Source organism: Phoca vitulina, unplaced genomic scaffold (genome assembly GCF_004348235.1).
Source record: "Phoca vitulina isolate PV1807 unplaced genomic scaffold, GSC_HSeal_1.0 scaffold9, whole genome shotgun sequence".
In the NCBI taxonomy this organism is placed as follows: domain Eukaryota; kingdom Metazoa; phylum Chordata; class Mammalia; order Carnivora; family Phocidae; genus Phoca; species Phoca vitulina.
This window is the reverse complement of record NW_022589712.1, coordinates 34056744-34084557: the sequence shown is the minus strand read 5'-3', so window position 1 is coordinate 34084557 and position 27814 is coordinate 34056744. Positions and strand designations below refer to the sequence as shown.

Genomic DNA, 27814 nt, shown 5'->3' with positions numbered 1-27814 from the left:
GAACTCACAACCCTGAGATTAAGAGTCTCATGCTCTATTGACTGAGCCAGCCAGCTGCCCCAAAACAGTAATATTTTAGAAACTTATTAGCTGAAAAGCTTACAATTTGGTTAAAGGTTGTTACTTTTGAAGATACATTAAATGAGCCCATTAGCTTTGTTGTCTGGATTGATTACAGCATAGATTCCCAAATCTCGGAAACTCCTTGATAAATGTGAATCACCGATTAATAAAAATCTACTGCCAATCTTTTGGAAAGCAACTGAAAATGCAAGAGTTGGTTATATCTTTCTTATGGTTAAAGGATGGCATATAATGTTGTGTTAGGGGAGGTTAACAATCATTTTAAGAAACAATACTTATCACTAGTCAATAGCAATCAATTAATTTTGTGCCCTTAGAGTTTATTTTAAATTTGTTTTAATATATTAAAATGGCAAGAAGCTAGATTTGGAGATTCAAGTAGTATTTCTTGTAGGTACTCATGTAGACATTTTCTATCTTGTCTCACAGTCAATGAGAATAAGGTTAATAAAATGCCTACTATTTAATAATCACCTACTATGTGTTGTATATATGAACTTTATATTCATTATTTCATTTAATTCTTTAATCAAGCTTATGATGTATGAACTCTTATATAATCTTCACTACATAGAGGAGAATACTGAGACCTAGAGAAATTAGTAATTTTTTCTAGGCTACAGGACTGGTAAATGTCAGAGACAGGATATGAATCTTAGTCTGTCTGACTCCCAAGTCTGTGTTGTTAACAATGAAGCTTTTAAAATTTCTTTTATGAAAAAAAATGGGAAAAGCCAAGAAGACACAAATAACATTTATTTAAATTGTTTTAAGTTTTCATATTTTTGGAAGGAAATACATCTACATGTAATGTACATAAATACCACATATATAAATAAAAGGCAAATATAACAGTATTTTTCAATTTGGCCAAACCAGCTTTTCCCCAAACTAATGAGTGACACCAAATCACTCTGCTAAAATCACTGGATTATACAGAAGTGCTGATAAAATGAAACGCACAGATACAGAGACCAATGCCTTTAATTTAGGCCAAAAACAAATTAAGAAAATAGTTCTAAGTAATTCAACTGAACATTTGAAAGTTTCACTTTTACTTACCAATGGGCAGATTTGTTTCTGAGAAAAAAGAAATCAGAATAGCTTCTTTTTTTTTTTTTTTTTTTTTTTGCTTCCATCTTTCCTTCCAATTTAAATCCTCAAGCTGGTGTTAATAATGTCTTCTTTTGATTTCGTAGTTTAAATGTTAAAGTGAGTCAAATAAGTCATGTGAATGTTTTCTGTTTTAAAAATACCTTCAACCATGTTATTTTAAACTCTCTCCCCAAGAAAGGAAATCAAAACACATAGCCAAAGCCCAAGAAGTGAACAAGAATATTCTCCTCTCTTTTCAACATTTGCTGTTGTAGTGGTGATGAGCACTTTTCACTGGACAGACTTAATGAATGACCAGAGCTTCAAGTTATGGATATCTGTTGGCTGTTTACCTATATTTACATTCTTATCGCTACACTATTTCTCAAGCTATTTACCATCTCTTTTTCTTCCCACTGTAGGTTAGGCTCTGTTGGCCTTGAATCCGCGGTCCCCTATCCTACTGACAGAAGCCTTGCAGCAGCTGTGGAGGTTTGTCAATGTCCTCCTGGGTACACTGGCTCTTCTTGTGAAGTAAGTTTGCAAGAATAAATCCTCAGCGCATTCCAAGTTCCTTCCACATCGCTTTTAATACGCTGTTTTAAAAGTAGTTTAGCTCTTCCATCAATGATTGCACAAATAAATGATAGTGTTTTCCTTGAGGAAGAAACTTGAGTGTCTGCCAGAAATCGTGGCTTTCAAATAGAGTACTACTCACATTATGTCATCTTGAAATTATGTTTCTGTTCTGGATATTTTTACTTTACGACAGCTGAAAATCTGATATTTTCCTAAGTGTGTATTTCCTATTTAATTGGTTGATAAAATAAGATGAATGATAGCAGAATAATATTTAATATTTCAAAATAATTTCCCTTCATTTCTGTCTCTGTACTTACCAGGAATTAGCACTTTTTTTTCCCCTTTTCCTCTGGTTTTTAATCTTGGGTATCACACTCTTTCTCTACTTTATTTCTAAGAATACCAAACTGCAAGCATCTGAAGGATACAATCTTTAAAATGTCAAGAATATAATATATGGAAGAAATGCCTTGATCTGGAAAATTTCCTACATGTCTTTGATTTGCTTAACACCTAAAATTTGAGATATTTATTGTTACCCCAATATTCTAGTTTTGTAATAAGATTAACATTTCTTATTTAATACCACAGTGTGTCATTTTAAGGTAATAATTTTCATGTACTTATATGTATGTCTTTTTTTAGGTAGTTTGAAATTGGTTTTACTTGAAACCTGGTCAAAAAAATGTAAACACCATTTTCCTGATAGAGGACATAGCTTGTGTTAAATAGGAGCTTAAATTCTTTAAAAATGGTGCCTTTAAGGAATCATTTGAGTACACCAAAATGTTCCACTTCAACACACTATCCCATTATGCCATTTGTAGAAACACTCTAGGCATTGCTTTGTCAGTTCTTTTGTACTCTAAAATAATGCATGCTTTTGGAGGATATGCAGGATTTAGAGTCATATTCATGACAAATGTGTTTTCTTTAACTAGGCTCAGATTCATCTATCTAGAAATAAAATTAAATGAAATTCATTGAGATACATGCTTTTCCAAAATTCATCTAAAGAGAAAAATAATTGTGGAAATAAATTTGTTCTGTCAACCTAAATTTGATTTTACATTTAAAACACATGCTGTATTTGATGAAACATATTCTTTTATTAAGAGCCTACCAGTTTTTATTCAAGCCAGAAAGCTCCCTTTGAACCTTTAAGTTCCTATTTCAATTGGAATAATAAATACCTTGATTCTATTCTTGCTTTAATACCTATCCCCACATTCATTATTCCCTGTACTCTTCTTCATCTTTATGAGTCCCAAACGTCCACTGATATAAAACTGAATATTAGAATTGTTCAGTTGGCTATATTTTTTGTTTATTCTTTCCTCTCTTCAAAAATATTTATTGTGAATCTTTGGTAAATTCTGTACTACATGCTGAGGGGATTATCTAGAAGGTTACATCATAATCCCTGTCCTTAAACAGCTAACAATCTATTTAGGGAGACAGAACAAATACCTATGAAAAGTTGGATCACAGCACCATATAATTAAGGGACTGGTAAATGGTACAGAACATAAGTGCAATAATCATTCAAAGAGGTGAGCAGTTCCAGTAGAACACAGTGTCACTTTTCAGTGTTTGCAAGAATAAATCCCAGAGTGGAAAAACCTCAAATTGGATGCTAAATAATGGTAACAATTAGGTAGGAAGAGAGAAGCATAGAAGAGTCAAAACAAAGAAACAGAGGAGGTAAAATAAAAGCTTCCTGTGATTTTCACACAATAATTGTTTGATAAATAAAGGTGTTCTGAAGCCCATAAAGGATTTTAGTGAATCAGGAGACAATGAATTCCGGAACTCCAGAATTTCTCTCTGACTTTTTCATTTTTTCAACTAACAATTCCTTCTTTTCCTCATCAAAACTTCCAATTTTTAGACTTACTATTATTCATTCCTATCCTTTCCTGATTTCATTTGCTTTTTATTGAGTTCATAAGGCCAGTCATGCTAGCTTTGCTATCACCAATATCCACAGACCACTTAAAAGCTGAGTAAACTACAAAGACCAGAATGTCGTAATTCTTGGTTGTCAAAAAACAGGTCAAAGCACTCATTATAATATCATTCTCTTTTACTTTATTTGGGGTCACAATGTTGATTCGAAATGTTGTTTTCTCATTTCTCCCCAACTTCGTATAAATCCCTCCACAGTTTATCTTTCAAATATTTTCTGACTTTCCTAGTACCAGCATAATTCATTTCACTACACAGTGGGACAGGTGAAGAAGTGAAAGCAAAGTGGGATACTGAAAAAAGAAGTATCTCAATTCAAATCTTTGTTTTCTTTTCTATATGATGGGAGTAATATTAACCACCTCATGGAAGTGTTCATACATTTTTTTTTAGCTAATAGATATTGATAATCATGTATTTTGACACAATCAAGACCCTTGACATGGATGATAAGGTGGTCCCTCCCTCAAGGACATTACACTTAGTGGTAGGCTAGATAATATGCCAAAGAGCAAATTTAAGTAAATGTAATAAATGCCATGAAGAAAATTAATAAGATATCTTGATAGAGCTACTAAGGATGGGTGTTGGAAGAGTAGATGAGAGGGGTACTTTATAAAAGGTTGTCAGGAGAGGCTCTCTGAAGTGGTAACATGTAATCTGAGTGTTGAAGAATGAGAAGCGTCACCTTATAGAAGAAGCTGGAAGTAGATGAGGAAGGAGTGGAAAGGAGATTTTTGGAGTCCGCAAGGACCTGAAAGAGGGCAAGGAAGCCTAGAGCTTAGTACGCAAGGGAGAGAGTAGCACAAGATGTGATTGGAAGAGCCGCACCATTCAGAGCTTTGCCTGCATTGTAATAATTTGGGATTTTATTCTAAGTGCAATGGAAATTCATGAGAATATTTTAAGGTGGGTAGTACCATGACCTGAGTTTTATTATTTGAAAAAGACTTTATGGCTATAGTCTGAAGAACATAATATAGGAAGGCAAGAATGAGAGGAAGAATAGTTAATATGCTACTGTGGTAGAGCATGCTATTATGGTAGAATATGCTGTTGTGGTTTGTTTTAGGCTAATGGCAGGGATGTAGAAAGATATGGGTTTACTCTCTATATATTTTGGTAGTAGAGCCAATAGGATTAATTGATAGATTACACACCAGGGGAGAGTTTAAAGAACTACTCAGTTTAAGAATGAGTCACAGATTACCAGCTTGAACATTTGGATATGATGTCATTTACTGAGCTGGGAAAAACTAGGGAGGAATAGCTGTGGGGAGAGGACAGAATCAATAGTCCATCTTAGAAATACTGGGTTTGAAAAGTGTAAATTATAGATGTCAATATACAGTTAGAATATGCAGGTCTTGAATTTGGAATATCTGTCTGGTCTAGAGATATGTATTTGGAAGGCATCATCAACCATGGGACTGAATAAAAAAAACCTAGGAGAGAGCATGATGAGAAAGAGAAAAGTGATCAAGTTCCCAGGAGCTCCGGACAATAAGTTGGGTCAAAGCAGAGGAGAAAGCAAAGAGCCAGGGCAGAAATGAGACTGTGATGATGTGGAAATTGAAAGAAGAGGGCATTTGAGGGAGAGAGGAGTCAACTAAGCCATATGTTGATGGGAGGTCAGATAAAGTGCAGTCATAGAATTGTCTCCTAGCTTTGGCTACCTGGAATGTGGTGACATAGCCAACGGTCAGTTTTAATTGAGTGGTGGCAGCACAAGACAGAGTAGAATGGAATGAAGCATGAGAGGGAAGTGAATGAAAGACTTTTTTGGTAGTTATACTGAAAAGAAAAACAGGTAGGTAACTGGAAAATTATGGGATATTAAGGAAGTAATTTTGTCACTCTCATTAGTTAATTTTTGAGCTGATAGTAGTGATCCAGTAGAAAAGAAAGCTATTACTGATACGACCCAGAGAGAGAATACTGGAAAGACAACAGATAATGGAATGCAAATTATGAGTATAGTGATACTCCTTTGAGAGGAGTGAGAACCCACATGACCTACCCCATTGTTCTAGAGGGGAATATGGCAAATGGAGATATTGCTGATGCTTTTGGACTCAATGAGGATGTGGTATGAGTAGTACATTTGCAGAGTAAAAAGAAAAGCTTACAAATGACAATTCTATGAATATTTGTCCTGAAAACAGTAAATCAGTTCTCTCCCTGTTATCAACATGCTTAATTTCCACCCTTTCTGGGTCTGCCGCTTCACCAGTTTTTAGAAATACATACCACAGAAGGAAATTTCTTCTTCTTCTACAATGAATCTAGGGTGGCAAAAATTTTAATGAGGAGAAATTATAAGAAAGGGATAGAAAATCGACACCTTTTTTGTACTGCCCAAATTAAGAGGAAAGTCATTTTTGCTTTCCTTTCAGATGTGAAGTATAGCAGACCCTTTTTTTATGTGTTTGTTATTGATGTTCAAATTTAAGAGTCTTCACACCCTGAGGCAGAAAGAACGTTTCCAACAGTACACAACACAATTCTCTATACTTTATTACTTCAGTGGTTTCTCTTGTTTCCATTTTCAACTGGAAAAAAAAAGGCCTTTTCATGATACATTATGTTATAGTTAACCATCCAGAAATATAATAAATAACCCACAAAATGCAGTTCTAACTTGAGGGAGAACACAAGCTTCTAGAGGGCAGCAGTGTTTGCCCCCCCTCATTTTGCATCCCATACAATTGGTAGTAACCCCCACGGAAGGGAAACTTCATCAAGGCTGATGGTGGACCTAGAGTTGGCACTGACACAAAGTTCTAAGAACCGAACATTTCTTTGAATCAGAATTCCATTTTTTTTAAAGATTTTATTTATTTATTTGACAGAGAGAGACATAGCGAGAGAGGGAACACAAGCAGGGGGGAATGGGAGAGGGAGAAGCAGGCTCCCCGCTGAGCAGGGAGCCCGATGTGGGGCTCGATCCCAGGACCCTGGGATCATGACCTGAGTCGAAGGCAGACACTTAACGACTGAGCCACCCAGGCGCCCCTCCATTTTTGTATATTATAGTGTTCCACACTTTAAAAAGGGAATGATGAATATAAGTAGAGTTCCAGTAGAATAATGCAATAAAATATCAAGGGAATACGTGGTAAAGAAATCCTGAACTATTTTGTGCCAATTGGAGAAAACGTACAAAGATGCAGGGAATTGAGAAGGAAAGAGGTGACTTCTTTATGTGTAGAAGTCAGCTATGTATGTGATCAAATGTAAGAGGGGGGCACTATCTTTCTTCCAAATGATTGCCAAGTGACAGAGTTCAGGGCAGTTCTATGTGGGTAAGGGAACACTTTCCAGAAAAATCGACATTGCTTGGGATGACATTAGGTGCTCTCTTAGGCTGAGGTTCTCTGAAAGTCCTTTATGTCTGCTGCCTTTTTTCTGTGCTTTCCCTTCTCCTTTCCTGTCCGTGCGTTTTACTTTGAGACTGTCCCATTTCACTTCTTTATATCTCTTCTTTCTTTTACCATTTCAGAAGAGACACCAAGCTAATGCTTCCTCTAATCTCATACCCGCCAGTAACGCTAAGGTCAGTACCAAGTCCCAAGTACCAGGAGGACTAGCTCTGTAGCAATGTTTCAGTAATGGCCGCACTCTGAAGAGCATGTTTGCTGCACGTGCTACCTACATATGTTCCTTTATCTAAGGAAGACAAAAAAACAAACTTAAAAAAAAAATCCCTGAGACTTGACACCTTATCTTCCTTTCAGTCTTGTTGGCCTCGGCACAGACGAATTAATGGCACTATTTTTGGTGGCATCTGTGAACCATGTCAATGCTTTGGTCATGCAGAATCCTGTGATGACATCACCGGAGAATGCCTGGTAAGTGCTTTCTCTTCTGGGTGTGCTGATTGACAAGGCTGAAATCAGCTCAAGAGGCCCAGCAATTCAACTACTACCTGTGGGACAAACACTTGAGGCAAGAAGTGACTTGACAGGGATCTTTATATTGAACTGAGTTGGAAGCCAAGAGTGCTCTTTCATATGTGGTCATCCTGACTAACAAGTATTAGTCTGAGAATTGAATTAGAATTAGATACATCATAATAAAATATAATTCCTGACTGGGATACCTATCTACCATGAAGATATATGGCTTCAATCCCTTCCATAAATCTATCAAAAAGAGACTGTATTTCTATAACAGGAAATGATTTGTATCCTCATAATATGAAAGTATAAAATATAGTCTTTATAATAGACATAATTCAGTTCTTTCCCACAGTGAAAAAATGAGGGCATGCTGCATGTTTTTTTATTTTAAAATTTCAACAGTTAAGTAAAAACAAAGTATTGTATGTAGATTAAAAAATAATAAATATATGCATAATTATATGCATAGTCATCAGAGCTGCTTACCCCTTCTGCAATTAAGTTTAAACTTTTAAGCAGAAGAAAAGCTCTGCAAATTCCAACACTTCCCATGCTGCTGAGAAGCCTCTAGATTAGAGAATGTACGCTGCATAGACCATTCTGATGAACTCAAGGGCATGTTCATTTCATATTGTCTGACGTGGCATGAAGCTTGAAACAACACTTCTCATTTCATTAGTCTTGAAGAAACACAATTTGAAACAGTGCCAATTTAGGAGGATATCATATTCTCATTTCCCTGTAGAATTTAAAGGCAGACTCTGTTATCTCTATTTCTTAATGTTCTCTCTTCCTGTTAGTTTTCCCTCCTTTTTCGTCCACTTAAAAGCTTCTGGGAAAAACGCGAAATGAAAATTCAGGGCTTTTGTTTTAATGCAATTTGACATTTAGGTTTATTGATGCTCTTTCTGTTTTCTCTCTATAAGATTTTGTTTAATTGCATTGCAGTATAAAGCATGATAGCCTTAATTTGTGGATCAGTAGATTTTTCAAATGGCATTTTTATGGATAGAAAGAATAAGCAATTTCCATTTTAATTATACCATAAGTCTTTTAAAATGTACCTTGGGAAAAATATTGAGTTACCTTTAAACACTTTGCTAACATGCTATAGGAACTATTCAGCCCAAAGCTGATATGGATTTGCTTTATTTAAACCTAAAAAGACAAAATAAATAGATCACAATACCAGACTTACACTGTTTCCAATAGTCCTATTCATGTTGAATTGATGAGGAGTAAATCAAATCATGCTGTTGGTCCATTTGGTTATGTGATATTTCTGAGAATGGAAGCCCTTTTTTTAGAATAAAATAGTTTCATTCAGCATAATTTGGGGAGGAAGAAGGGAGGAAACAACGATTATCTGAGATCTTCTACTGATGAAACCTTGTTTATTGACTCCGTTTCACAGAGAAAAAAATAGGAGCCCACCTTCAAATAACGGAGAGAATCTTAGAGAAACAATAGAGATCTTGTCAATAGAAGTAGAATCTCGTGTTTTCTGGGTTTCCCATTATGGCTGGTTAATATGTGATCATGTAAGATATTTCTGGAGAATTTCAAATGCCTTTTATCTGAAATGATATTGATAACTAAGTGCTAATATCCCATTTTGAGCATATTGGTTCTGATATGATCCACAGAGAATATTTGAATGTTGCACATTAAAGACATTTTTAGTGTTTACTTAACCTGCATTTTTATCTCCTTTTTTATTATGTATGTTTTTTTCCTCAGCATTAAACAGAGAATTTATGAAATTTACAGGTAAACTACTTTTCAGTTAGCTTGGTTTGAAATATGATTAGAAATGGACTGAAATATATTTTTGATATCAGATCAAAATCCAGACCTCTGTTACAGTGTGGACCTTTATAAAAAGGTCATTTTAACTCAAAGTACATTTGAAGTGACCCAGGAAACATTCAAAGCCACATGGGAAGATTGTATACTTGGCCCTTCTCATTGTTATTGTCATATGTGCTGTGAATGGACATTTGGAAAGCACTTTATATCAGGACACCTGTGAAAATAACCAACCCATCAGAGTACATTTATCTTTTTCAGTTCTGATTTCCACTGTATTGTTGTCTAATGTTTATAGGCTCAGTTGCAAAAACACTCGAGTGTTAAGACTAATTTTATGATTTCCACTAGATGAAAAATGCCATTAGTAAATATAAGCAACTTCTACGTGTTCTTTTTCTTTTAGATCAGTAGTTAAAGAAAAGCAGTGTGTCTGGGTTATGCAAGATTTTCGGTGGAATTTTAGAAATACCACTTTCAACATGATTAAGACAATTAATTTTATGATCTTTTAAAACCCCTAAGTCTTTGAAAGTTACAATTTGATCATGACAATATGCAAAGACTATTGCAAAAAATACACAATTTTTTAGTAATAGCCAACCTTAGTTAAGCTTGAAGACCTAAAGGAATTAATATGAAGATGAAATCAGAGGAAAGCCCTTCTTCACATTGATCCATGTTTTATACACTCCATCTTAATATGCTGTTATTTAGACAACTGTTGATAGTGAAGTTAATGTCTGTGCTCTCTTTGAAAAAAGGCTTGCTAAATGCATTTGAGAGAGAAATTAAAGTACCTTAAAGAAAAACCTATTTTCAAGTATCACCAGATACTAAAGAAATACCTATTCACTTGTAGTTGATGAAACTGTCATGGGATTTCAGAGCTTGAAAACTTCATGAATCATAGGCTTTAACTCCCTCATTTTATAGAATGTGAGAGATTCAGAGCGTTAAATGATTGGATTTTAATTTAATATCTTCTACTCAATAAAGAAGCTGTCCCTCTCCCCAAGGAATTTAACAAGCTTCATTTAAAACCATGTATTTATTTGTGGTTTTATTAAATCCATTTACTAAATGTAATTAAAATGAGCTTCTTTAAAAATATACTGATGTAATAATATTTCAGACCTTTCATTAAACTAGGCTGGCCATCCCAGTGGTCATCCAGATTAATAAATATTTGCTTTATCCTTAAAAGGCAATTTACATTTTAGGTATTTCTTCTGCATCTTTAATTAATGATCATAAAAATAAAGATTTTGTACCCCTAAGCTCTGATGAACTCTTTTCAACATGAGAAAAATATTATTATTTTATGTGGTTATAAAAATAAAAATGTATTTCAGTCATAATAATTCCATATTGATTATTTTTTAAAGGAATTAGATGCATTTTATTTTACCATTGGAGGCAGCACAAGTTAGGTCTATGTGGTGCCAAAACATAAAAATTTATCAAATTGTGCTATTGAAAGCTTTATAGACAATTCCAGTGTTTGGTTAACGGGATTGTTCACCTTTATACCAGTCTTTTGTGAACACAGCCTGAGTTGATAAGTATACTTTAGCTAATATGAAGAAATCTACATATAAATTATTTAATTTTGATTTTCTGTTTTTGGAAAGGACATAGGACCAAAAATTACTACTTTGTAGAAAAATGCAGTTTCATCTAAAAAAAAGTGTTGGAGAAAAATTGTTATGTGCCTTGTGGTTTCATTACATATTGATGTATTTAAAAATCTTTCAGTATTCTCATTGTTTAATTATGAGCCAAGCAGGCCCCTCACAGATGTGATATGTTAGTGCATCGTCCAAATCATCAGAGCCCACTAAGGTCCAAATTAATCTCTGAGGTAAGAGCATCATTGTCCCAGTGGATTGTATGAGTAGCCACTGTTCTCATTAAATATGCAATTTTAAACTGAACAATTGACTTTTACCTAGAATCAGCTACAATTTCCATTAAATATATAATATTAGGACTCTGTAACTATGCACATGTACATACATAAGCACAATCACATGTATTTCCTTATGAAAAAAATTGAAAACTAACAAAAAGGAAATAAGATTTGTATAATGAAAAGAATTTTAAGGAATTTCCATTGTTTTTCGTTAAGCATGCATATGCTGAAACTGACATGTAGTTTATAAGCTATGTATTAGATTAATTTTCAATGCAATTTCCCAGCTGTAAAATTGACCATTTAATGTGGAAAATTATTCTTCCTAACAGGGAACAGATTAATAACTCTGTAGATCTATTTTTGATAATATGTTGATGCTTGAGACCAAAATAATAACCTTTGATGTGCATTTCTTTCTCAGAACTGTAAGAATCACACAGGTGGCCCATACTGCAATAAATGTCTTCCTGGTTACTATGGTGATCCTAGTAAAGGAACCTCTGAAGACTGTCAGCCCTGTGCCTGTCCGCTCAATATCCCATCCAATAAGTGAGTAACCAACTTACCTCTCTAATGATTTGGACATCCAATTCTGCAAGTGCATTTTTGATAGAGAATGTTTCCTTCTCTTGTCACACATAAATAAATAATAAATATATGCATGAATTTTTCTAAATATAAAATATTTAAAGTTATGGCTATTTATTCTGCAGAATTTTTAATATTTTCATTCTAGTTCTGGTGATTTAATATGTAAGTGACAGAACTCAAATGGAATTTCTAAAACAACTATAAAGGACAGACATATTTTATGCAAATGTATATACATGCCCACCTGTGTACACACACACACATACATACGTATCTTCATATAGTAATAAAAAGACCACTAATACTGGGGCACCTGGCTGACTCAGTGGTAGAGCATGTGACTCATGATCTTGGGGTTGTGAGTTTGAGCCCCACATTGGGTGTAGAGTTTACTTAAATAATTTTTTTTAAAAGATCACTAATACATTTACTTCTCATTTGGGTCCCAGTCTCACACTATTTATTTATGAATCTTTGGCAAGTCACAAACTCCTAGAAAAAGTAAAGAGACCAATCTAGCTAACCTTTAAGCACCCATCCTATCCCTTGGTTATCACATGGTTTATCACATTATCATATGATATCATACATATAGGATAGATAGATAGATAGATAGATATATCAGTTTATCTCACTAAAACAGTTTAGTGGTAAGGACTAGATTTAAATTATATGAATATTGAAATATGGGTGATATAAGCACCTTATTTTGCATAAACTAAGTCTTTAAAAAGTTTAATGAAACTTTATACATTTTTCCAGTCATCTAGTTTTTATTCTTTATTTTTAAAAATTTTTTCTAATTATTCAGCTAGAACAATAACCTTGGAGTCTTGGAGAAGACTTTTAAGAGTATGTGTTTTGTCTGCCTCCCCCCCTTACCTTTTAGGGGAGTGCTTTCTTTCAGCTGCTCTAATTCCCATTCCCTCCGAGTGGCCAACCTTAAGCCATTACCTAAGCAAAACCCTGCATCACAAACAGTTCTTATTTTAATGGGGCATACTATGTTGAACAAAATCCAACCCTTCTGTACTAGTAAAAAATTGTAAATAATGGTGATTGTAAGTGAAAGGCATCTTTTTGGAGACTTTTCTTAAAGGTAAGCATAGTGCTTCCTCTGTCTTCAGCTCAGGTCATGATCCCCCTCAGGCTCCCTCCTCAGCAGGGAGTCTGCTTCTCCCTCTCCCTCTGCCCCTCCCCCCCAGCCATGCTCTCTCATGAGCACACACACTCTCTCTATTTCTCTCTCTCTCTCTAATAAATAAATTTTAAAAATCTTTAAAAAATAGGTAAACTTAGTGCTTAATAATGTCCGTATTATATTAGGCACTTTCCAGCTATTTCTAAATGCTGTGATAATGCTTGAAGAGCTTAAATTTTTGGTGATTTTTTTAAATTTTATTTTATTATGTTATGTTAGTCACCATACATTACATCATTAATTTTTGATGTAGTGTTCCATGATTCATTGTTTGCGTATAACACCCAGTGCTTCATGCAATACATGCCTTCACCGGGTTAATCCATCCCCCCACCCCCCTCCCCTCTAAAACCCTCAGTTTGTTTCTCAGAGTCCATAGTCTCTCATGGTTCGTCTCCACCTCCGATTCCCCCCCTTCATTTTTCCTTAAATCTATCAGCTATGGTCTTTTAATGTAAAGGTGTTATCAACTTGGTCATATTCTGAATGAGGTCTTACCCAAGACACTGCCAGTGAAAATGGTCTTTTTATTAGAGTCATTGAATACTATAAGCTAAAGACGTAGATAATAATTCTGTCACTAAGTTTAAAAGTCCTCATGGAAATTATGGTTCCTACTTTTCAGTCCACATGAAATCCTTATCCTCCTGTCCAACAAACCTCCTCTTTCAGAATTTTACACCTTAATCATTGGGGGGGGGGGGGGGGGAAGAGAACTAATATTTAATTAAAACAGACTACTAGGGGCACCTGTGTGGCTCAGTTGGTTAAGCGTCTGTTTTCAGCTCAGGTCATGATCTCAGGGTCCTGGGATCGAGCCCCACGTGGGGGTCCCTGCTCAGTGGGGAGCCTGCTTCTCCCTCCCTCTACCCCTCCCCCTGCTCATGTTCACTCTCTCTGTCTCTGTTTCTCTCTTTCTCAAATAAGTAGATAAAATCTCTAAAATAAAATAAAACAGACTACTATATTCTATATATAGCAATATACAGTCCAATAAGGTGAATATTATTACCCCCATTTTACAGATTAAGAAAAAGTCTCCAAGTGGAAAAATAGCATTATGGAACCAATTTTGGAGCTAGAAATCCTTGATTTAAATTTTGAGTTCTGTACTTTCTGGCTGTGTGACTCTGAGAAAGTTAATTAAATGCTCTGTGTCTCAGTTCTTTCATCATTAGTTGTGATAATAGGACCTCCTTATAGGGTTGTTGTGAGAATTACGTAAATTAAAATACACCAAGCACTTGAAACAGTGATTGGACATGATGAGTCCAATACAAGGACTGATTATTATTAAATAATTTGCTTAGAGTCATAATATTAAAGTATCAGAGTCAGAATTTTAAGTTTCAAGTCACTGTACTTTCCAGGCCTCTGCAGTCTACATTGAGAACTTTTTTAAAAAACACACTGAATTTTAAGTGCTAACGTTAAAAGCAATTAAATGGGAAATTGGGTTAACATATGTTAGTGATCAAAACATTTCCAGAGTTTAGGGCATGAGCTTGGATGGACACAAGCTCGCTGGTGTACTTGTGAAGGGTTAGACCATGTAATGGAGAACCTGCTCATTCACTATGGCTGAATGAAATTCTCCAGGGCCGTCCAATATACTCAAAATTCAGTGTTCGACACTTGCTCTCACTGAGAAAAACAGGGACTACATCTGGCCACTCATTTCTGCTGTACTTCTTCTCAGGCAAGATGTTAGTCTCTAACAGAACTACCAATCCAGCAGGCTGCCGTTGATTATACAATGCAAATCTGAACTTAATACATTTTGAGAATTGTGTATCAGCATCACCATCCATCAGTAACAAAGGGATTGGGTCGCAGTTCCAAAGATGGTATTTCCTCAAGTATATATATTCGCATTTTGTATAATTATGCAGATCTTGATTTAAAAAAAAAAAAAAAATAAAGACAACTCCATAGCATCAGTGACACCAAGTATTTAAAGATCCTTCAATTTTTGAGATGTTTCATTACATTAAATAATAATTAAATTACTAAATAATAATTTTATCTTGAGAAGTAGAACTGAGAATAGAGTAGCAACCTGTTTTAAATTCCAGTTTCAAATATAGCTTTTTTTTCCAAGTAGAAAGACAGTGATAATCCACTTAGTTTAAAAATACTTAGTTTTGTGTTTAAAGTTATAAAGACTTTTAAATTTAAAACCGCGTGGAACATTAACATTGTTTAGCTGTGCAATTGTGATTAGAAAAATCCCCTGTAATCTGATGGCCTGAAGTGTTTTATTTTTAAATCACTAAATAATGAGACAGGGAAACTCTCCATTTAAAAAAAAATTTTTTTGAAAAGTCATTACTATTATAAACTGAGTTGAAAACTCTGAGGAATAAATTGAATATTCACAAATAATCCAGAAGATGGAATTCAAATTTTCACAGGTTAATAACAACAACAACAAAAAAATCAGCTAAAGGTTGCTGTAACCTTCATCTGAAGTATAAGGCTTAGTGATAGTTTTGCTTTGGTGATTTATCTATTTAATCCCTGATCATAAATCTTATAGATCACAAGCATTTTGGCTCCAAATTTCTTAGATAATATTGCTAAATAAATCAAATATGTAGGGAGATAAAGATAGATTGGTATAATTATTATGATATATAAATACAGGCAAGCATATAATATTTAAATTATGCATATCTATCAACTTCATCAGCTATGCACAGTGTCCACTGTTTGCTTAGCCCTCTCATCTTGGTGATGTATATATTCTAGCTATAGATTGTAACTAGGTAGTGAAATTTATCTCTAGAGAAGCAAATAAATATGTAAATATTTCAAATGTTTTGTATTCATTAATTTCTGGCATCACATAGCTTATAAATTAAATATAATATGAAAGAGACACATGAATGTCCACCTTGAACATTTAGAATGTGTTTGAATAGATAATATCATTGAAATCATTTGTATAATAAAATTCAAGATATTCTTGCCACAAGACTGGACAGAGGGTAGGCCCTCAATAAAGTCCTATTTACTGATATCGTTTTGAATACTACTTCTTTGTGTGCATCAGGAATGCTAGAATTTAAATTTTTAAAAGAATGGAACACTCCTAGAGCTGATTTTTGGGCTCACTCAGAGGGCTACATTGAATTATTGCCATTGTAATTATTACTTTTAATAGAGAAATAGAACTATTCCAAGACAGAAGGTAAATTTAAGAAAATATTCAGCAACATTCTTGAGAAATCTTTGAGGGTGTTAGATGTTTCAGAGCACTTTCATACACATTGTTTTATGTCTCCATGAGTGATTATGATGTATTTTACCAGTCCCTCATACCAGAGGGAGAGCTAAACTCCAGAGAAGTTAAATGCCTTGATCATGATCATTACAGCTTGCTTGTGGCAGAACCAATATTAGAACCCATATACTCTGATTCACCTTTCTGTGCTTCTTCCAAGGCAGCTATAGAAATAGAAACAATTACAGAGACATTGAAGAGAAGCAAGAAAACAAAAGGAAAGAAAAGAAAATTAACACAAGTTCGATGTTAGACACACCGTAAATGTTCGTCATAAGAAATGATCCCAGGGTTTGGCAACAGTTATGCTAACACAAATGTAGGGATTAGAGCATGATGAAAAAGTGCAGGTTTAATTAACAAGTAATGAAATACCTTAAAATGGAAACAAATCAACATATTTTGGCAAAAACAATCTAAAACATTATTAAATGGCAGCCGTAATTTACTGTGGCACTCTGAGACACGCTTGCTTTTGCACTTGATCAGTATGAAAGGCTTTACTAGGTAGATCATATTCTCTCATTTTGCTGAATGAGAAACTCAAGTTTAGAGGACAAAGAGCATCCAAAAACACAGAAAATAACCCAGTTCTAATTACAAAATTCAGGGACGGACATTAAATCAGATTTCATATCACCTGAAGGTAATTAAAGAAGTATATATGTTTGCTTACTGGTTCTCCTGAGAATTAGGACAGAGATCATTGACCTGAAAGAAGAAAACCTTACAGAGACACTTCAGAATTTCATGTGGCCCAAACCACCATCATCAAGTAAAGGAGTTTTCCCTTCATTTTTCTCCCTTCCTTCTCAGTCCTCTGCTCCTTGGGCAGCTGTGACTGGGTGTTCTCATCGCCCTTCCTGCAGCTCTCTGTGGACACTGCAGCATCATCTTCTGGTTTCTCTTTCCCCGACTCAAACATTCCAGGTTGCAGTTAGTTAGCAGGAGTCCTGCTCCCCTATTGTATACGCAACATAGAACACACCCTGATTTTATAACCCTAGTTTTATAATGCTGGAAATTTCACACCAGTGGCAAAAGGGGTGGTTATTTCATTATCACATCAGGGTCCCAAGAGGCAATGCAGTTCCCTCTTGCGTTAGCTGAGAGAAAGCTCAAAGCCATATGTTGACTGCCGCTTTCAAAAGAACATACCCTGGGGCACCTGGGTGGCTCAGTCATTAAACCTCTGCCTTCGGCTCAGGTCATGATCCCAGGGTCCTGGGATGGAGCCCTGCATTGGGCTCCCTGCTCTGTGGGAGGCCTGCTTCTCCCTCTCCCACTCCCCCTGCTGTGTTCCTGCTCTCGCTGTCTCTCTCTCTCGCTGTCAAATAAATAAATAAATAATCTTAAAAAAAAAAAAACCTTATGATATGTATGCATTTTGTGCTCTAAAAACACCCTTGATTTTATCGTGTTTTTTCTCTTGAACCTTATTGCACCATTTTATCTTAATGGACATACTTTGACAGGTAGAATTAAATTCTTCTTGGAGCAAGGCCAATTGTATATGTACATAGGAACATACGTTAGCACAAACACCTATATTTGCATATATATTCATATATATATATATATATATACACACACATAAACATACACATATTACATACTTACAAATGGATCATTATAAATCTAAGAATTTCAGCCATTAAGAAGGACTATTTCCATGTGCAGATCCTTACTAGGTAGTCGACCAGTAGCTTCTTATCTTCCTCCTACTTGTGGAAAATGCCTGCTATTCTTGGATCACTTGTGTCTTCTGTGGCATGAAGTGGATAATTCAGGAAGCAGAACACAGTCTCTCTGCTGATGGAGAGCTAGCCAACTAGAGTTAAATGGCATAATCTTGGGATCACTGGAAATCAACAATGATCTTACAGTTCCCTCTTTCTGTCACAGAATAGTTAGCTTCCTATTTTGGCCAAAATCAGTGTCAAGTCACTTGCGTTGGCCAAAATAAATTCTGTAGACATTTTCTGTTGTACATGTTTATTTCCCATTCTCATTTTATTTCTGTTGTTGAATGCCCTCTTCCTTATAGCAGTAACTGTAATTATAGTAAGAAGTGAGTAAACCCTCAGTTTATATTGTTTAAAGAATATTGAATCACAAATACAGACATAATTTATGAGGATATTTTATTTAGATGCATCACGTGAAGTGATGTATTACCAAAAGTTTAAACTTACTTAATTCTTACCAGTAGAATGAATGCTGGTTGGTTACAGGGAAAAGAGAATGTCAAATTAGAAATGAGAAGTCCTAGATTCCATGCTAAAGGCTCCTGGATTTTAGCTATGACCTTGGGCAAGACAAATGATGCCTGCCCCAACCAGCTTATAAGATTTTGTGCAAATGTGATAAAATTATTTGTAAAAGTCCCCTGAACATGTAAAGAGCTGGTCAAATTGAAGATACTGTTATTCCTTATTTTTTTTCCTGAAAAAGTATTGATTTTTGTCAGTGGGTGCATTTTCCTTTACTTCTGTTGGTTTTAACTGACACATGAGTATATTTAAGAATTTGAAATCTATTTTATAGTTTCAAAGTGTCAGAAACCTTGTCAAGCACCTTTGACATGACTTATGGTAAACTGATTTAGGATTTTAAAAAATAATTGGTGCGGTTTTCTTTCAATCACTGGAGCCCCACATGAGTGGGAGACCCGGGGCTTCTCGTTAGAGTCATTTTGTCCCTAGACAATGAGACAGTTATAGAATGCCAATTTTAAAATAAGACATACATGTATTTTAGAGATTTGTCAAAATCCAGAACTCCCTTTTATGTCTGGAAACAATAGCAAATCACGAGGTGAGAAGGGAAAAAAACATCTGTTTCTTTCCGTTTTTACGTGTGCCAAAACACAGTCATTCACCTGCCAAGAAAATCACTCATGGTGAGGTCCTTTTGGGAGCAAGTGCCAGGCTGCTCTCCAAAAGATGGCTCTCCCTCACAGAGCACAGGCTAGTTGGGACTTGGTTCTGCTGCTCATGGCAGCCTCCACAACCCCTTACTTAACATGGCGTCTTTTATCTGGGTAATGTTTGTAACTCAAGGTAGCCCAAGCCAGGCTTCTCCCCTGCCTTACCTCAATAGATTCATTTTGACTTTCCATTGAGTTGAAATGTTTTAAGTGACAGAAATTCTAATAACTTGCTACTATCAAAAAAAAAAAAAAGAATTATTAAATCTTTGCAAGACTGCTATGAGTTAAGCCAGAGGAGTATTATTCAGAAGTAGTACTTGTGATCTGACCTGCACAAAAGTCAAGGAAGTATTCCAAAGTTATTCAAGTGTCAGGAGCAGAACACAATCAGGACTTGGAGTATTTAATTTGTTGTTCGCTCATTAATTCATTTAGCCATCAAGCAAGCCTCTATTGAATTGTCCTGTCATATAAAATAGAAAAGTAAATCTATTTAGGGAAAACATAATGGGAGAGAGATTAATAGGGGGCATTTTATTTTAAAATGGTAGAGCAGCAGATCTCAGAATTCAGAAGGGTTGATGGCTCTTCAGAAAGCAATTGGGTCAATCTTAGGGTAAGTGTTCATGCGTGAGCGGTATCTCTCACAAGGCAAAGAAGTATGTCTGGGGTTGTACATGTTGTTGAAGGCTGGCATGTAATTCTGTAATTACTCTGCTGGATCCTAATGTGGTCTTCAGTTCTGTTACTTCAGACCCAAACTGAAAATATGTACAAAGAGAGAGATCAACTTTGGAATGTGCCAGAAGATGTGCAATGGCAAGGTTTTTGGGGATTGTTTGGTTCACTATATATTTAAGCAGAATCCGTATGCTTTATCTCTTCTGAAAACTTTTTGGAAGATTTCATTTGCCTAAACAGCATGCCCCTGGGTCCACATGGGCATTAGCTTGCGCATATGCATGCATGTGTGCACACCCCCCCCCGCCCCCCCACACACAAGGAACCAGTACTGAAAGTAGGAGCCCCATCACCACCACCACTCCCACCACTACTCCCAAGATCACATACTGAGTTTTCCAGAATCTCTAACAGACTTTTCTGAGCTGCTTCAAATTCAGAAGGATTTGGCTAGAAAGAAAGTGTATGATGCCGTGTCTTGCCAGGCCTGGGCTATCCCTACAAAGTGACTGTATAGTGCCACTTGTTACTGATGATCATGGACCCAGAACAGTCAAAAGTCAGTTAATAACATGCCACAAAGCTCCTGCTCTCCACTGGGCTATATTCACATCTGCAGAAATAACAGTGTCATTTCATCCTCGATTGGCCAGACCCTAATCTCCATCTGTGGGACAAGAATGACCATCCTGTGTACCCTTTTGTCACAGCAGTCCTGGAGGAAGAGAAATGAAAATATGCCGTTAATGACTTTGTGTATGTGCTTCTTCCTTGTCTCTCTTGTTCCCCGACAATGTCAACATAGCTTTAGCCCAACGTGCCATTTAGACCGAAGTCTCGGACTGATCTGTGATGCATGCTCTGTCGGGTACAGAGGACCACGCTGTGAGAGGTAAGCATGGACTACACTGTCTGTCACAAGGATTTCGAACTCGGGAGTTATAAAACCACAGGCATTATCATCCTTCGCACTACTTCAGAAATGCCGCCACACTCAGTGAGATGAAGTAAAATTTCTCACTGTACTTGTCAAACAAATGCATTTTATTCTTATAGTTTATTTATTCTCTAGAAATTGCTCTGTAAATCTCCGTTCACTCAGAGAGTGTTTGATTAATGTTTTAATCTTCAAGGTTAAGCATTAACCTACAATCTTCCTAGAAAGTATTGCTCAAGTGGAAAGTCATGCACTTTAAGATTTATCTTACTGTCTATGTTGGCACCATTTATTTTTCATAATTAGTTTTTTGTTCTTAAAATGGGGCTTAAATGTGTAGTTCATAGTTCAGTAAGCGGTCCATAATTTACTTTAAATATATTTGAAAATAGAAATAAAACGTGATTTATTATCATGATTTCTATCCTCTTCTAATTACTTCTAAGCCCGTATTTTAATTCCTGTTGATTTTACTAGGTTGCTTTGCAGTGGAACCAGAGATATGATTTTATGTAATTTGTGTGATTATTTTTCTCCTGAACTATTTTTGAAGGAAAGGTTCTTCTGTATTTCAGTCTCAGTATAAAAATGGTACAAAATTCTCCCTTGATATCATTGACAAGTACACCAACATCTCTCTGGTTTTAGCCCTGGAAGTCTTCCCCTTTGCTGCCATCACTGGGGGTGGGGGAAGCAGAGGAAGTGACCTGCTTTCACCCATTCTCACCAAGGCAGAGCCCACAGAGGGCTATTTCCGCTTCTCCTTTCCTGTCCTCTTGTCACCCTAGTTCAGCCAGGGTGCATAAAGTTAATGAAGCAGGAGCCGATCACCCAGAGAGAGTTTAGCCAACAGCTAGCCATCTGCGGACGAGGTACCAGTGACAGTTCCCAGCAGCAACAAGGACTGTTTGTGAGCATGGCAACATCTGTAAATGAGTAACGGAAGACTAGAACTGAAATAAGGATGACTTATTTGCAACCGAGGAACTGGAGGTCTTTGTGTTAATCATAAAAAAATAAAAAGGAGGGCACATGTAGATTACTTACTCTAATCGCAGGACACATCATTGCCAAGACAGACTTCCACCAAGTGCCTAAGCCCCTGGCTCACTACAGGCAACCTTTTCTTTAGCAACTGCAAAATGATAGCTGATCTGTCACGCCACGCCATTAAATCCACTTATCGAGGGGAGCATAGTCTCTGGTGTATTTATGTTACTTTGCTTCATGCTCTGTATTTTCTATACGTGGTAGACAATCCTTTCTGAACCAGGTACAGTTTAGCATTCTGCATTTTACTTAACAAACATCAGTTTAGCAACTACCACGTGACAGGCATGGGGCTTGCTATATAGGAGACAAACAGATGCATTGCACCGTGCTTACCTTCAAGCAGCTCCCATCGCTTTGAGTGTGTGTGACTGTGTGTGAGTGCGTGTGTGTGGCTGTGAGTTTGTATGAGTGTGTGGCTCTGTGTGTGTGTGTGTGTGTGTACGTGTGTGGGTGACAATGGTTGAATGTATTCTGGAAACAAATCTAATCTGAATAATCAAAATCACCGAGGAAAGAAATACCTGACAGTAAGCATGATTTTCTGTTCAAAATATTTATTAATTGGCTTAAAAAAAATGGAAATGGACATATGCTGCTTCTCAAATGGCATATCTTTTCTCCAAAAGTTTTTCAGTCAAAAATCATCTTAAACTATTATGATATGGAAGATGGAATATTATATTTTTCTAGCCAGAATTTGGATTAGGGTTTTCCAGGAATATTCAGCGTTTATCATTTCTCTGTATTTATATGAGCTGAAAAGTCCATTAGTAGAGGGATTCACAATATTAGAAGAAACGTTTTTGAGGATGTGCCGGCTGAAGTGGAAGGAGAGGAGAATAAGGGTCAGAGGAAGAAGAAGATCCTGGTTGCCCTGAAAATCTTATAATCAAAACTATTCTGTAAGTGATTGGTGTAATCAGTTTGTGCACATCATCTACATAAAATCAGCCTTGGAAAACTAGAGCAGTGTTTCCCAAACTGTAGATGTTTTTGAAATAGTGTTCTCTGATCACGTAAGTATTGAAGTATCTATTAGCATGTTAAAAATTCTGACATGTCCTGGATGGAAGAAATCTGTTTAATTTCTTTAAGCATTTTCTTTTCTTTTCTTGAGGTGTAGCTGACACACAATGTTACATTAGTCTCAGGTATACAACATAGTGATTAGACAACTCTATCCATTATACTATAACCAGCGTTTTCTAATCTTGTGTGACCATAAATCCTTACTATATCTATATCTATCTATATCTATATCCATCTATCTATCTATCTATATATATATCAAGAATGCATCTCAGACTACAGCTCAGGTGGACAGGAATTATAACTTTATATTCTTTATCTCAATTTAATTTCTATTTTGAGACCAAATCTCTATATGTGGGAGCTGTGAGAGCTTGGAAACATAATTTCAGTCAGGTACACTTTAAATTTACTCAATGTTATATGTCAATTATATTTCTATTTAAAAAATCTGTTTTTTTTTCTCTCCTCCCCATCTCCCAGGCTTGAATTAAAGTTCTAACAAGCTTACTTAGTATGCGGAAACCTGAATGCTTGAGTAAGTGAGTATGTGTGTGGCTGTGTGTGAGTCTGTGAGTGTGTATGTGACTGTGAGTGTGTGTGTGGCTGTGAGTTTGTATGAGTGTGTGGCTCTGTGTGTGTGTGTGTGTGTACATGCACACACGCACGTGTGGCTCTGTATTGTGGGGGGCAATGGACAGACGGTGGGACAAACATCCAAGGGTGTTTCTGCCAACCTCTTCTTTGTTCCCGTCCTCCCAACTGCCTTTCCCTTCAGGCCGAATAACGCCGCACTACTTCATACCACCAATGGGGGTGCAGGACTCATTCTGCTGCCTTCACTCCATGCTGGGACCCACCAACTCTCTACTCTCATCCCTTCTCCATCTGCCTTTCTAACTTCATCCCATTTTCTGTTTGGGGATAAATTGCAGTAAGAGGGGCCACATTCATAGAAATGGTGACTTTTAGAGCCCAAAGTCCAGAAGATTCCTGTGTTTCCGCTTTCGTCCTTGTCAGATCCTTTCACTCAGTCATGTAGCACAAGATGGTCTTGCTGCTAGAACTGAGGGAATGAAAACAATCATAAACAAGAGAATGGCAAAACGAGATATAACAAAATATTAACTAATATTTTTTTTTAGTTGACCCACAATGTTACAATAGTTTCAGGTGTACAATATAATGATTCAACAACTCTATAGGTTATCCTGTGCTCACCACAGTGTAGCTCCCATCTGTTACCATACAACACTATCACAGTACCATTGACTATATTCCTTATGCTATGCCTTTCATCCCCATGATTTATTCATTCCATAACTGGAAGCCTGTACCTCCCTCTCCCCTTCATCATTTTGCCCTACCCTCAGTCCCCCACCCCCGTGGCAACCGTTAGTGTGTTCTCTGTACTTATAGGTCTTACGGGTCTGATTCTGCTTTTTTTTTTTAATTCATTTAAAATACTGTCTGATATTCTATAACATGTAGAACACTAGTTACACTTTTCAGAAACTTTTGCTTGGGGCCAAAGCGCCCATATTTTCAGATATTACTGCTTTCCTCTGGGGAGTATTTTAAACAAAAGAAAAACAGAGAGAGAATGAGGGAATGAAGTATTCATCATGGCACTTTTCTAAGATTCTGGGCATCTGTCATCATCAAGGAGGAGAAAAAATAGAAAAACAAAGTATCTTGAAGGGTGAAAGGATGAGTGTTGGAGCATCAAGAGAAATTTAAAAGAACATGGAGAAACAGTGAGCTAAATGCTGATGAGACTTGCTCTACTTGTCACTAAGCTACTTTCAGAATAAGATTGTAGCTCCAGCAATATATCATACTTAATGGAGAAACACTTAAAAAGACTGGTGGGGCGCATGGGTGGCTCAGTCAGTTGAGCGTCTGACTCTTGGTCTCAGCTCAGGTCATGATCTCAGGGTCGTGGGATCAAGCCCCACATGAGCAGGCTCTGCACTCAGCAGGGAGTCTGTTTGAGATTCTCTCTTTCCCTCTGCCCCTCCCCCCAGAATAAATAAATAAATCTTAAGAAAAAAAGACTGTGGCAAGTTGACCCAGTTGGATCCACATGAAACTTAATGAGGTACAGGGACCCCCAAAGCCCTGTCCCCTCCCTAGCTGGCAAATTTTTAACAACTCCTCCCCAAGTGAGGAGAGAGAGGTCAAAGTCAAGACTAATTTCACAATGGCCACTGAGAATGCAGAAGGTATTGGAACCTAATTGCTTAAAATTTGGAATTTTACCTACAATTTTATCCATATGATACATAGTCTAGGTCAGAAAAGTTTCTTTTTGCTTTTTAAATTTCAATTCCAAAATCCTATTTAGATATTCTCTGCTTCATAAATTCCTGACTTTGAATGAGTCTAATTACCATATTACCACTATGCTGGTGAGAATTTCTACTCGTGTCTGAGTCTCCTTGTGCCCTTGGGTCTCAGATGTGGAGTGTATAGTCACAGAAATAGAAAAAGCAAGACAGTCATACTTAACTCAGTAGTACCATTAGCAAAATTGTGACTACAAGTAAGGTTTCAAAGTCTGCTCCTATGTGCTTGGAAGTTTGTATACTGCACAAAAGTACTCAGCCGAGGGGGAGATTAAGAGCTTGAATCCCGGGTGCTCAATATGTCCACTATCTCTTCGTTTTTCTGCATATGCTCAAAGAGGACCCTTTTCTTCCTCTAATTTGCAGAAAGGAACCACATAAGCAGGCAAACTCACTCAGTCTTTAACTGATTCAGTCACATGGGAAGTAGGAAGAATACATCCCTATTGCATAGCCACTCCCATTTACACGCCAGCCACCGTCCTCTGTGCCTTCGCCAATACTGTTCCCTCTGACTAGAAGCCTGCAGCCCTTCCACTCCTCCACTTGAGACTCACCCTGCTGAACTTTTCCAATTCAACTCTATCATCCTGACAGTGTCCTTGATGAATCCTAATCTGAATTGGTTGCCCCTTTTTGTGCTTCTATGAGAACATTGGCATATCTGCAGTAGCTCCCTGCTACATTTTTATTTTCTTTTTCTTCTCCCTAGACTGCAGCATAAAGATTGTGCCTTATTTATATTAGTATGATGAAGTGTTCAGTAGGTATTTGAGGAAGGGCAGGAGAGGAAAAGAACAAGAGCTTTTCTAGTATGCTTATAGAGATTGAAGCACTGTGTTGAGTCTATAGATACTGAATAGGACTGTAGGCCACATATTTTAGCCAAAAGTTATTGAAAAAATGAAGCAGCAGAGTGAGAGAAATCTTGCCAATATTGCTGTGCACTTCTCATTGCCATTTCTCTTCACTTTTGCTATCCTCCCTCTCCCTCTCTCATCTCTCTCTCTCTCTCTGTCTAATATTGTTCCTAAGTCGTCGATAGAAAGAACCATATTACATAACGGCATGTGGCATCTAGAATCTCATCTACATTAAAAGGTCTCTTTCTAAAATATTGCAATTTGGTATGAAAAAAGTTAGCAAAAGTGGAAAGGAACAGCGACTTTGTATTGTCAGAACGTCTATATGTAGCAAGGAATACAATAAACTCTGCTAAGAAATGTCCTCATTCTGCCTTACGTATGAAAATGAGAGACCCTGAGATTTCAAATTACAATTAGTTTTTATAGAGTGAAAAACTGAGAGGCTGGCAAGGTCTAAAAGGCTGTCATTCACACTAATTTTAATTAAGTGACTCCAACTTGATCAGACTATAAAACACTATTATTATTAACAAAAGTTATATGATTAGCAGTATTATATTCGCTGACCCTAGAATTACTTTTAAATTTCTACTTACGCATTTTTATGTCTCTAAAACTACTATTCTATGTATGGAAACACACACACATATACACACACCAGTAATAGAACCTGAATGCACACTTTTAATGGAGCGGCATATGAATTATCTATCATGTATATTCAGTATGCTTTCTTATGTGTTCTCCAACAAAAAAATAAAACATGCTTCTTTGGTTAGTCTACTTAATTGTAATTATTTTCTCATGAACAGAAGGTTCCTTTTTATTGTAGGAGAATTTTAGGCTTATTAATTGGTATCTATGTTAAGAAAAATTCCCAGATCTTGTTATATAATACCATCTCTCCTGAGGGCAGTAAGTCATTTTGAGGAAAGTGAGCTGAAAATAATGGGCTTTTGTTGGCGGCGATAATGATCATTGTATATCGTTATTCTAGTGGAGTGGAGTCGCACTCTTAATGGTAAACAAAATGAGATGCAAGTATATGTGGATGTGATCATAAGCTCTGCATATCAAGTAAGGCAAGGAGAATTGGGTTCAAATTCAAAAGTGTCTTCCTATTATCTTTATGGAATACCACTTGTGAATTGTGGGGAAATTTTATGCACTAAAATGTTAGTTCATATTTTACAGTGGATAATTAATAAACAATTATATTTGTGGGTGACATATTCTTCCAAGCAGTATTTATACTATGACTTTCATGATTTGTACAATATTTTGTGAATATAATTAAAACTAGTAATCTCATTTAAAAATTATGGACAAAGGTTAATTCTCTTTAAAAAAAAAAGATTATTATGGCACTTACAAGTGTTCTAGAAAACTCAGAGTCATTAATGACTTTGGCCCATAATTGTGATGTTATTAAATACCCTCACATGATGTAATGGATTTAAATCATTTCTATTTTGAATGGTAGAGAGCATTTCTCTACACAGTTACTTATGTGTCTGTGACTAGAGGAGCAT

General features: G+C 36.2%; 1 protein-coding gene across 1 annotated transcript in view; it reads left to right on the top strand.

Moving 5' to 3' along the window:
* Window positions 1-27814, top strand: part of LAMA2 (laminin subunit alpha 2) — a 613526-nt gene that overhangs the window by 359921 nt on the left and 225791 nt on the right. The window contains exons 15-18 of the mRNA XM_032407892.1: window positions 1602-1713; window positions 7467-7580; window positions 11780-11907; window positions 20855-20941. Coding sequence (XP_032263783.1) covers window positions 1602-1713; window positions 7467-7580; window positions 11780-11907; window positions 20855-20941 — 441 coding nt within the window. The remainder of the gene's footprint in view (window positions 1-1601; window positions 1714-7466; window positions 7581-11779; window positions 11908-20854; window positions 20942-27814) is intronic.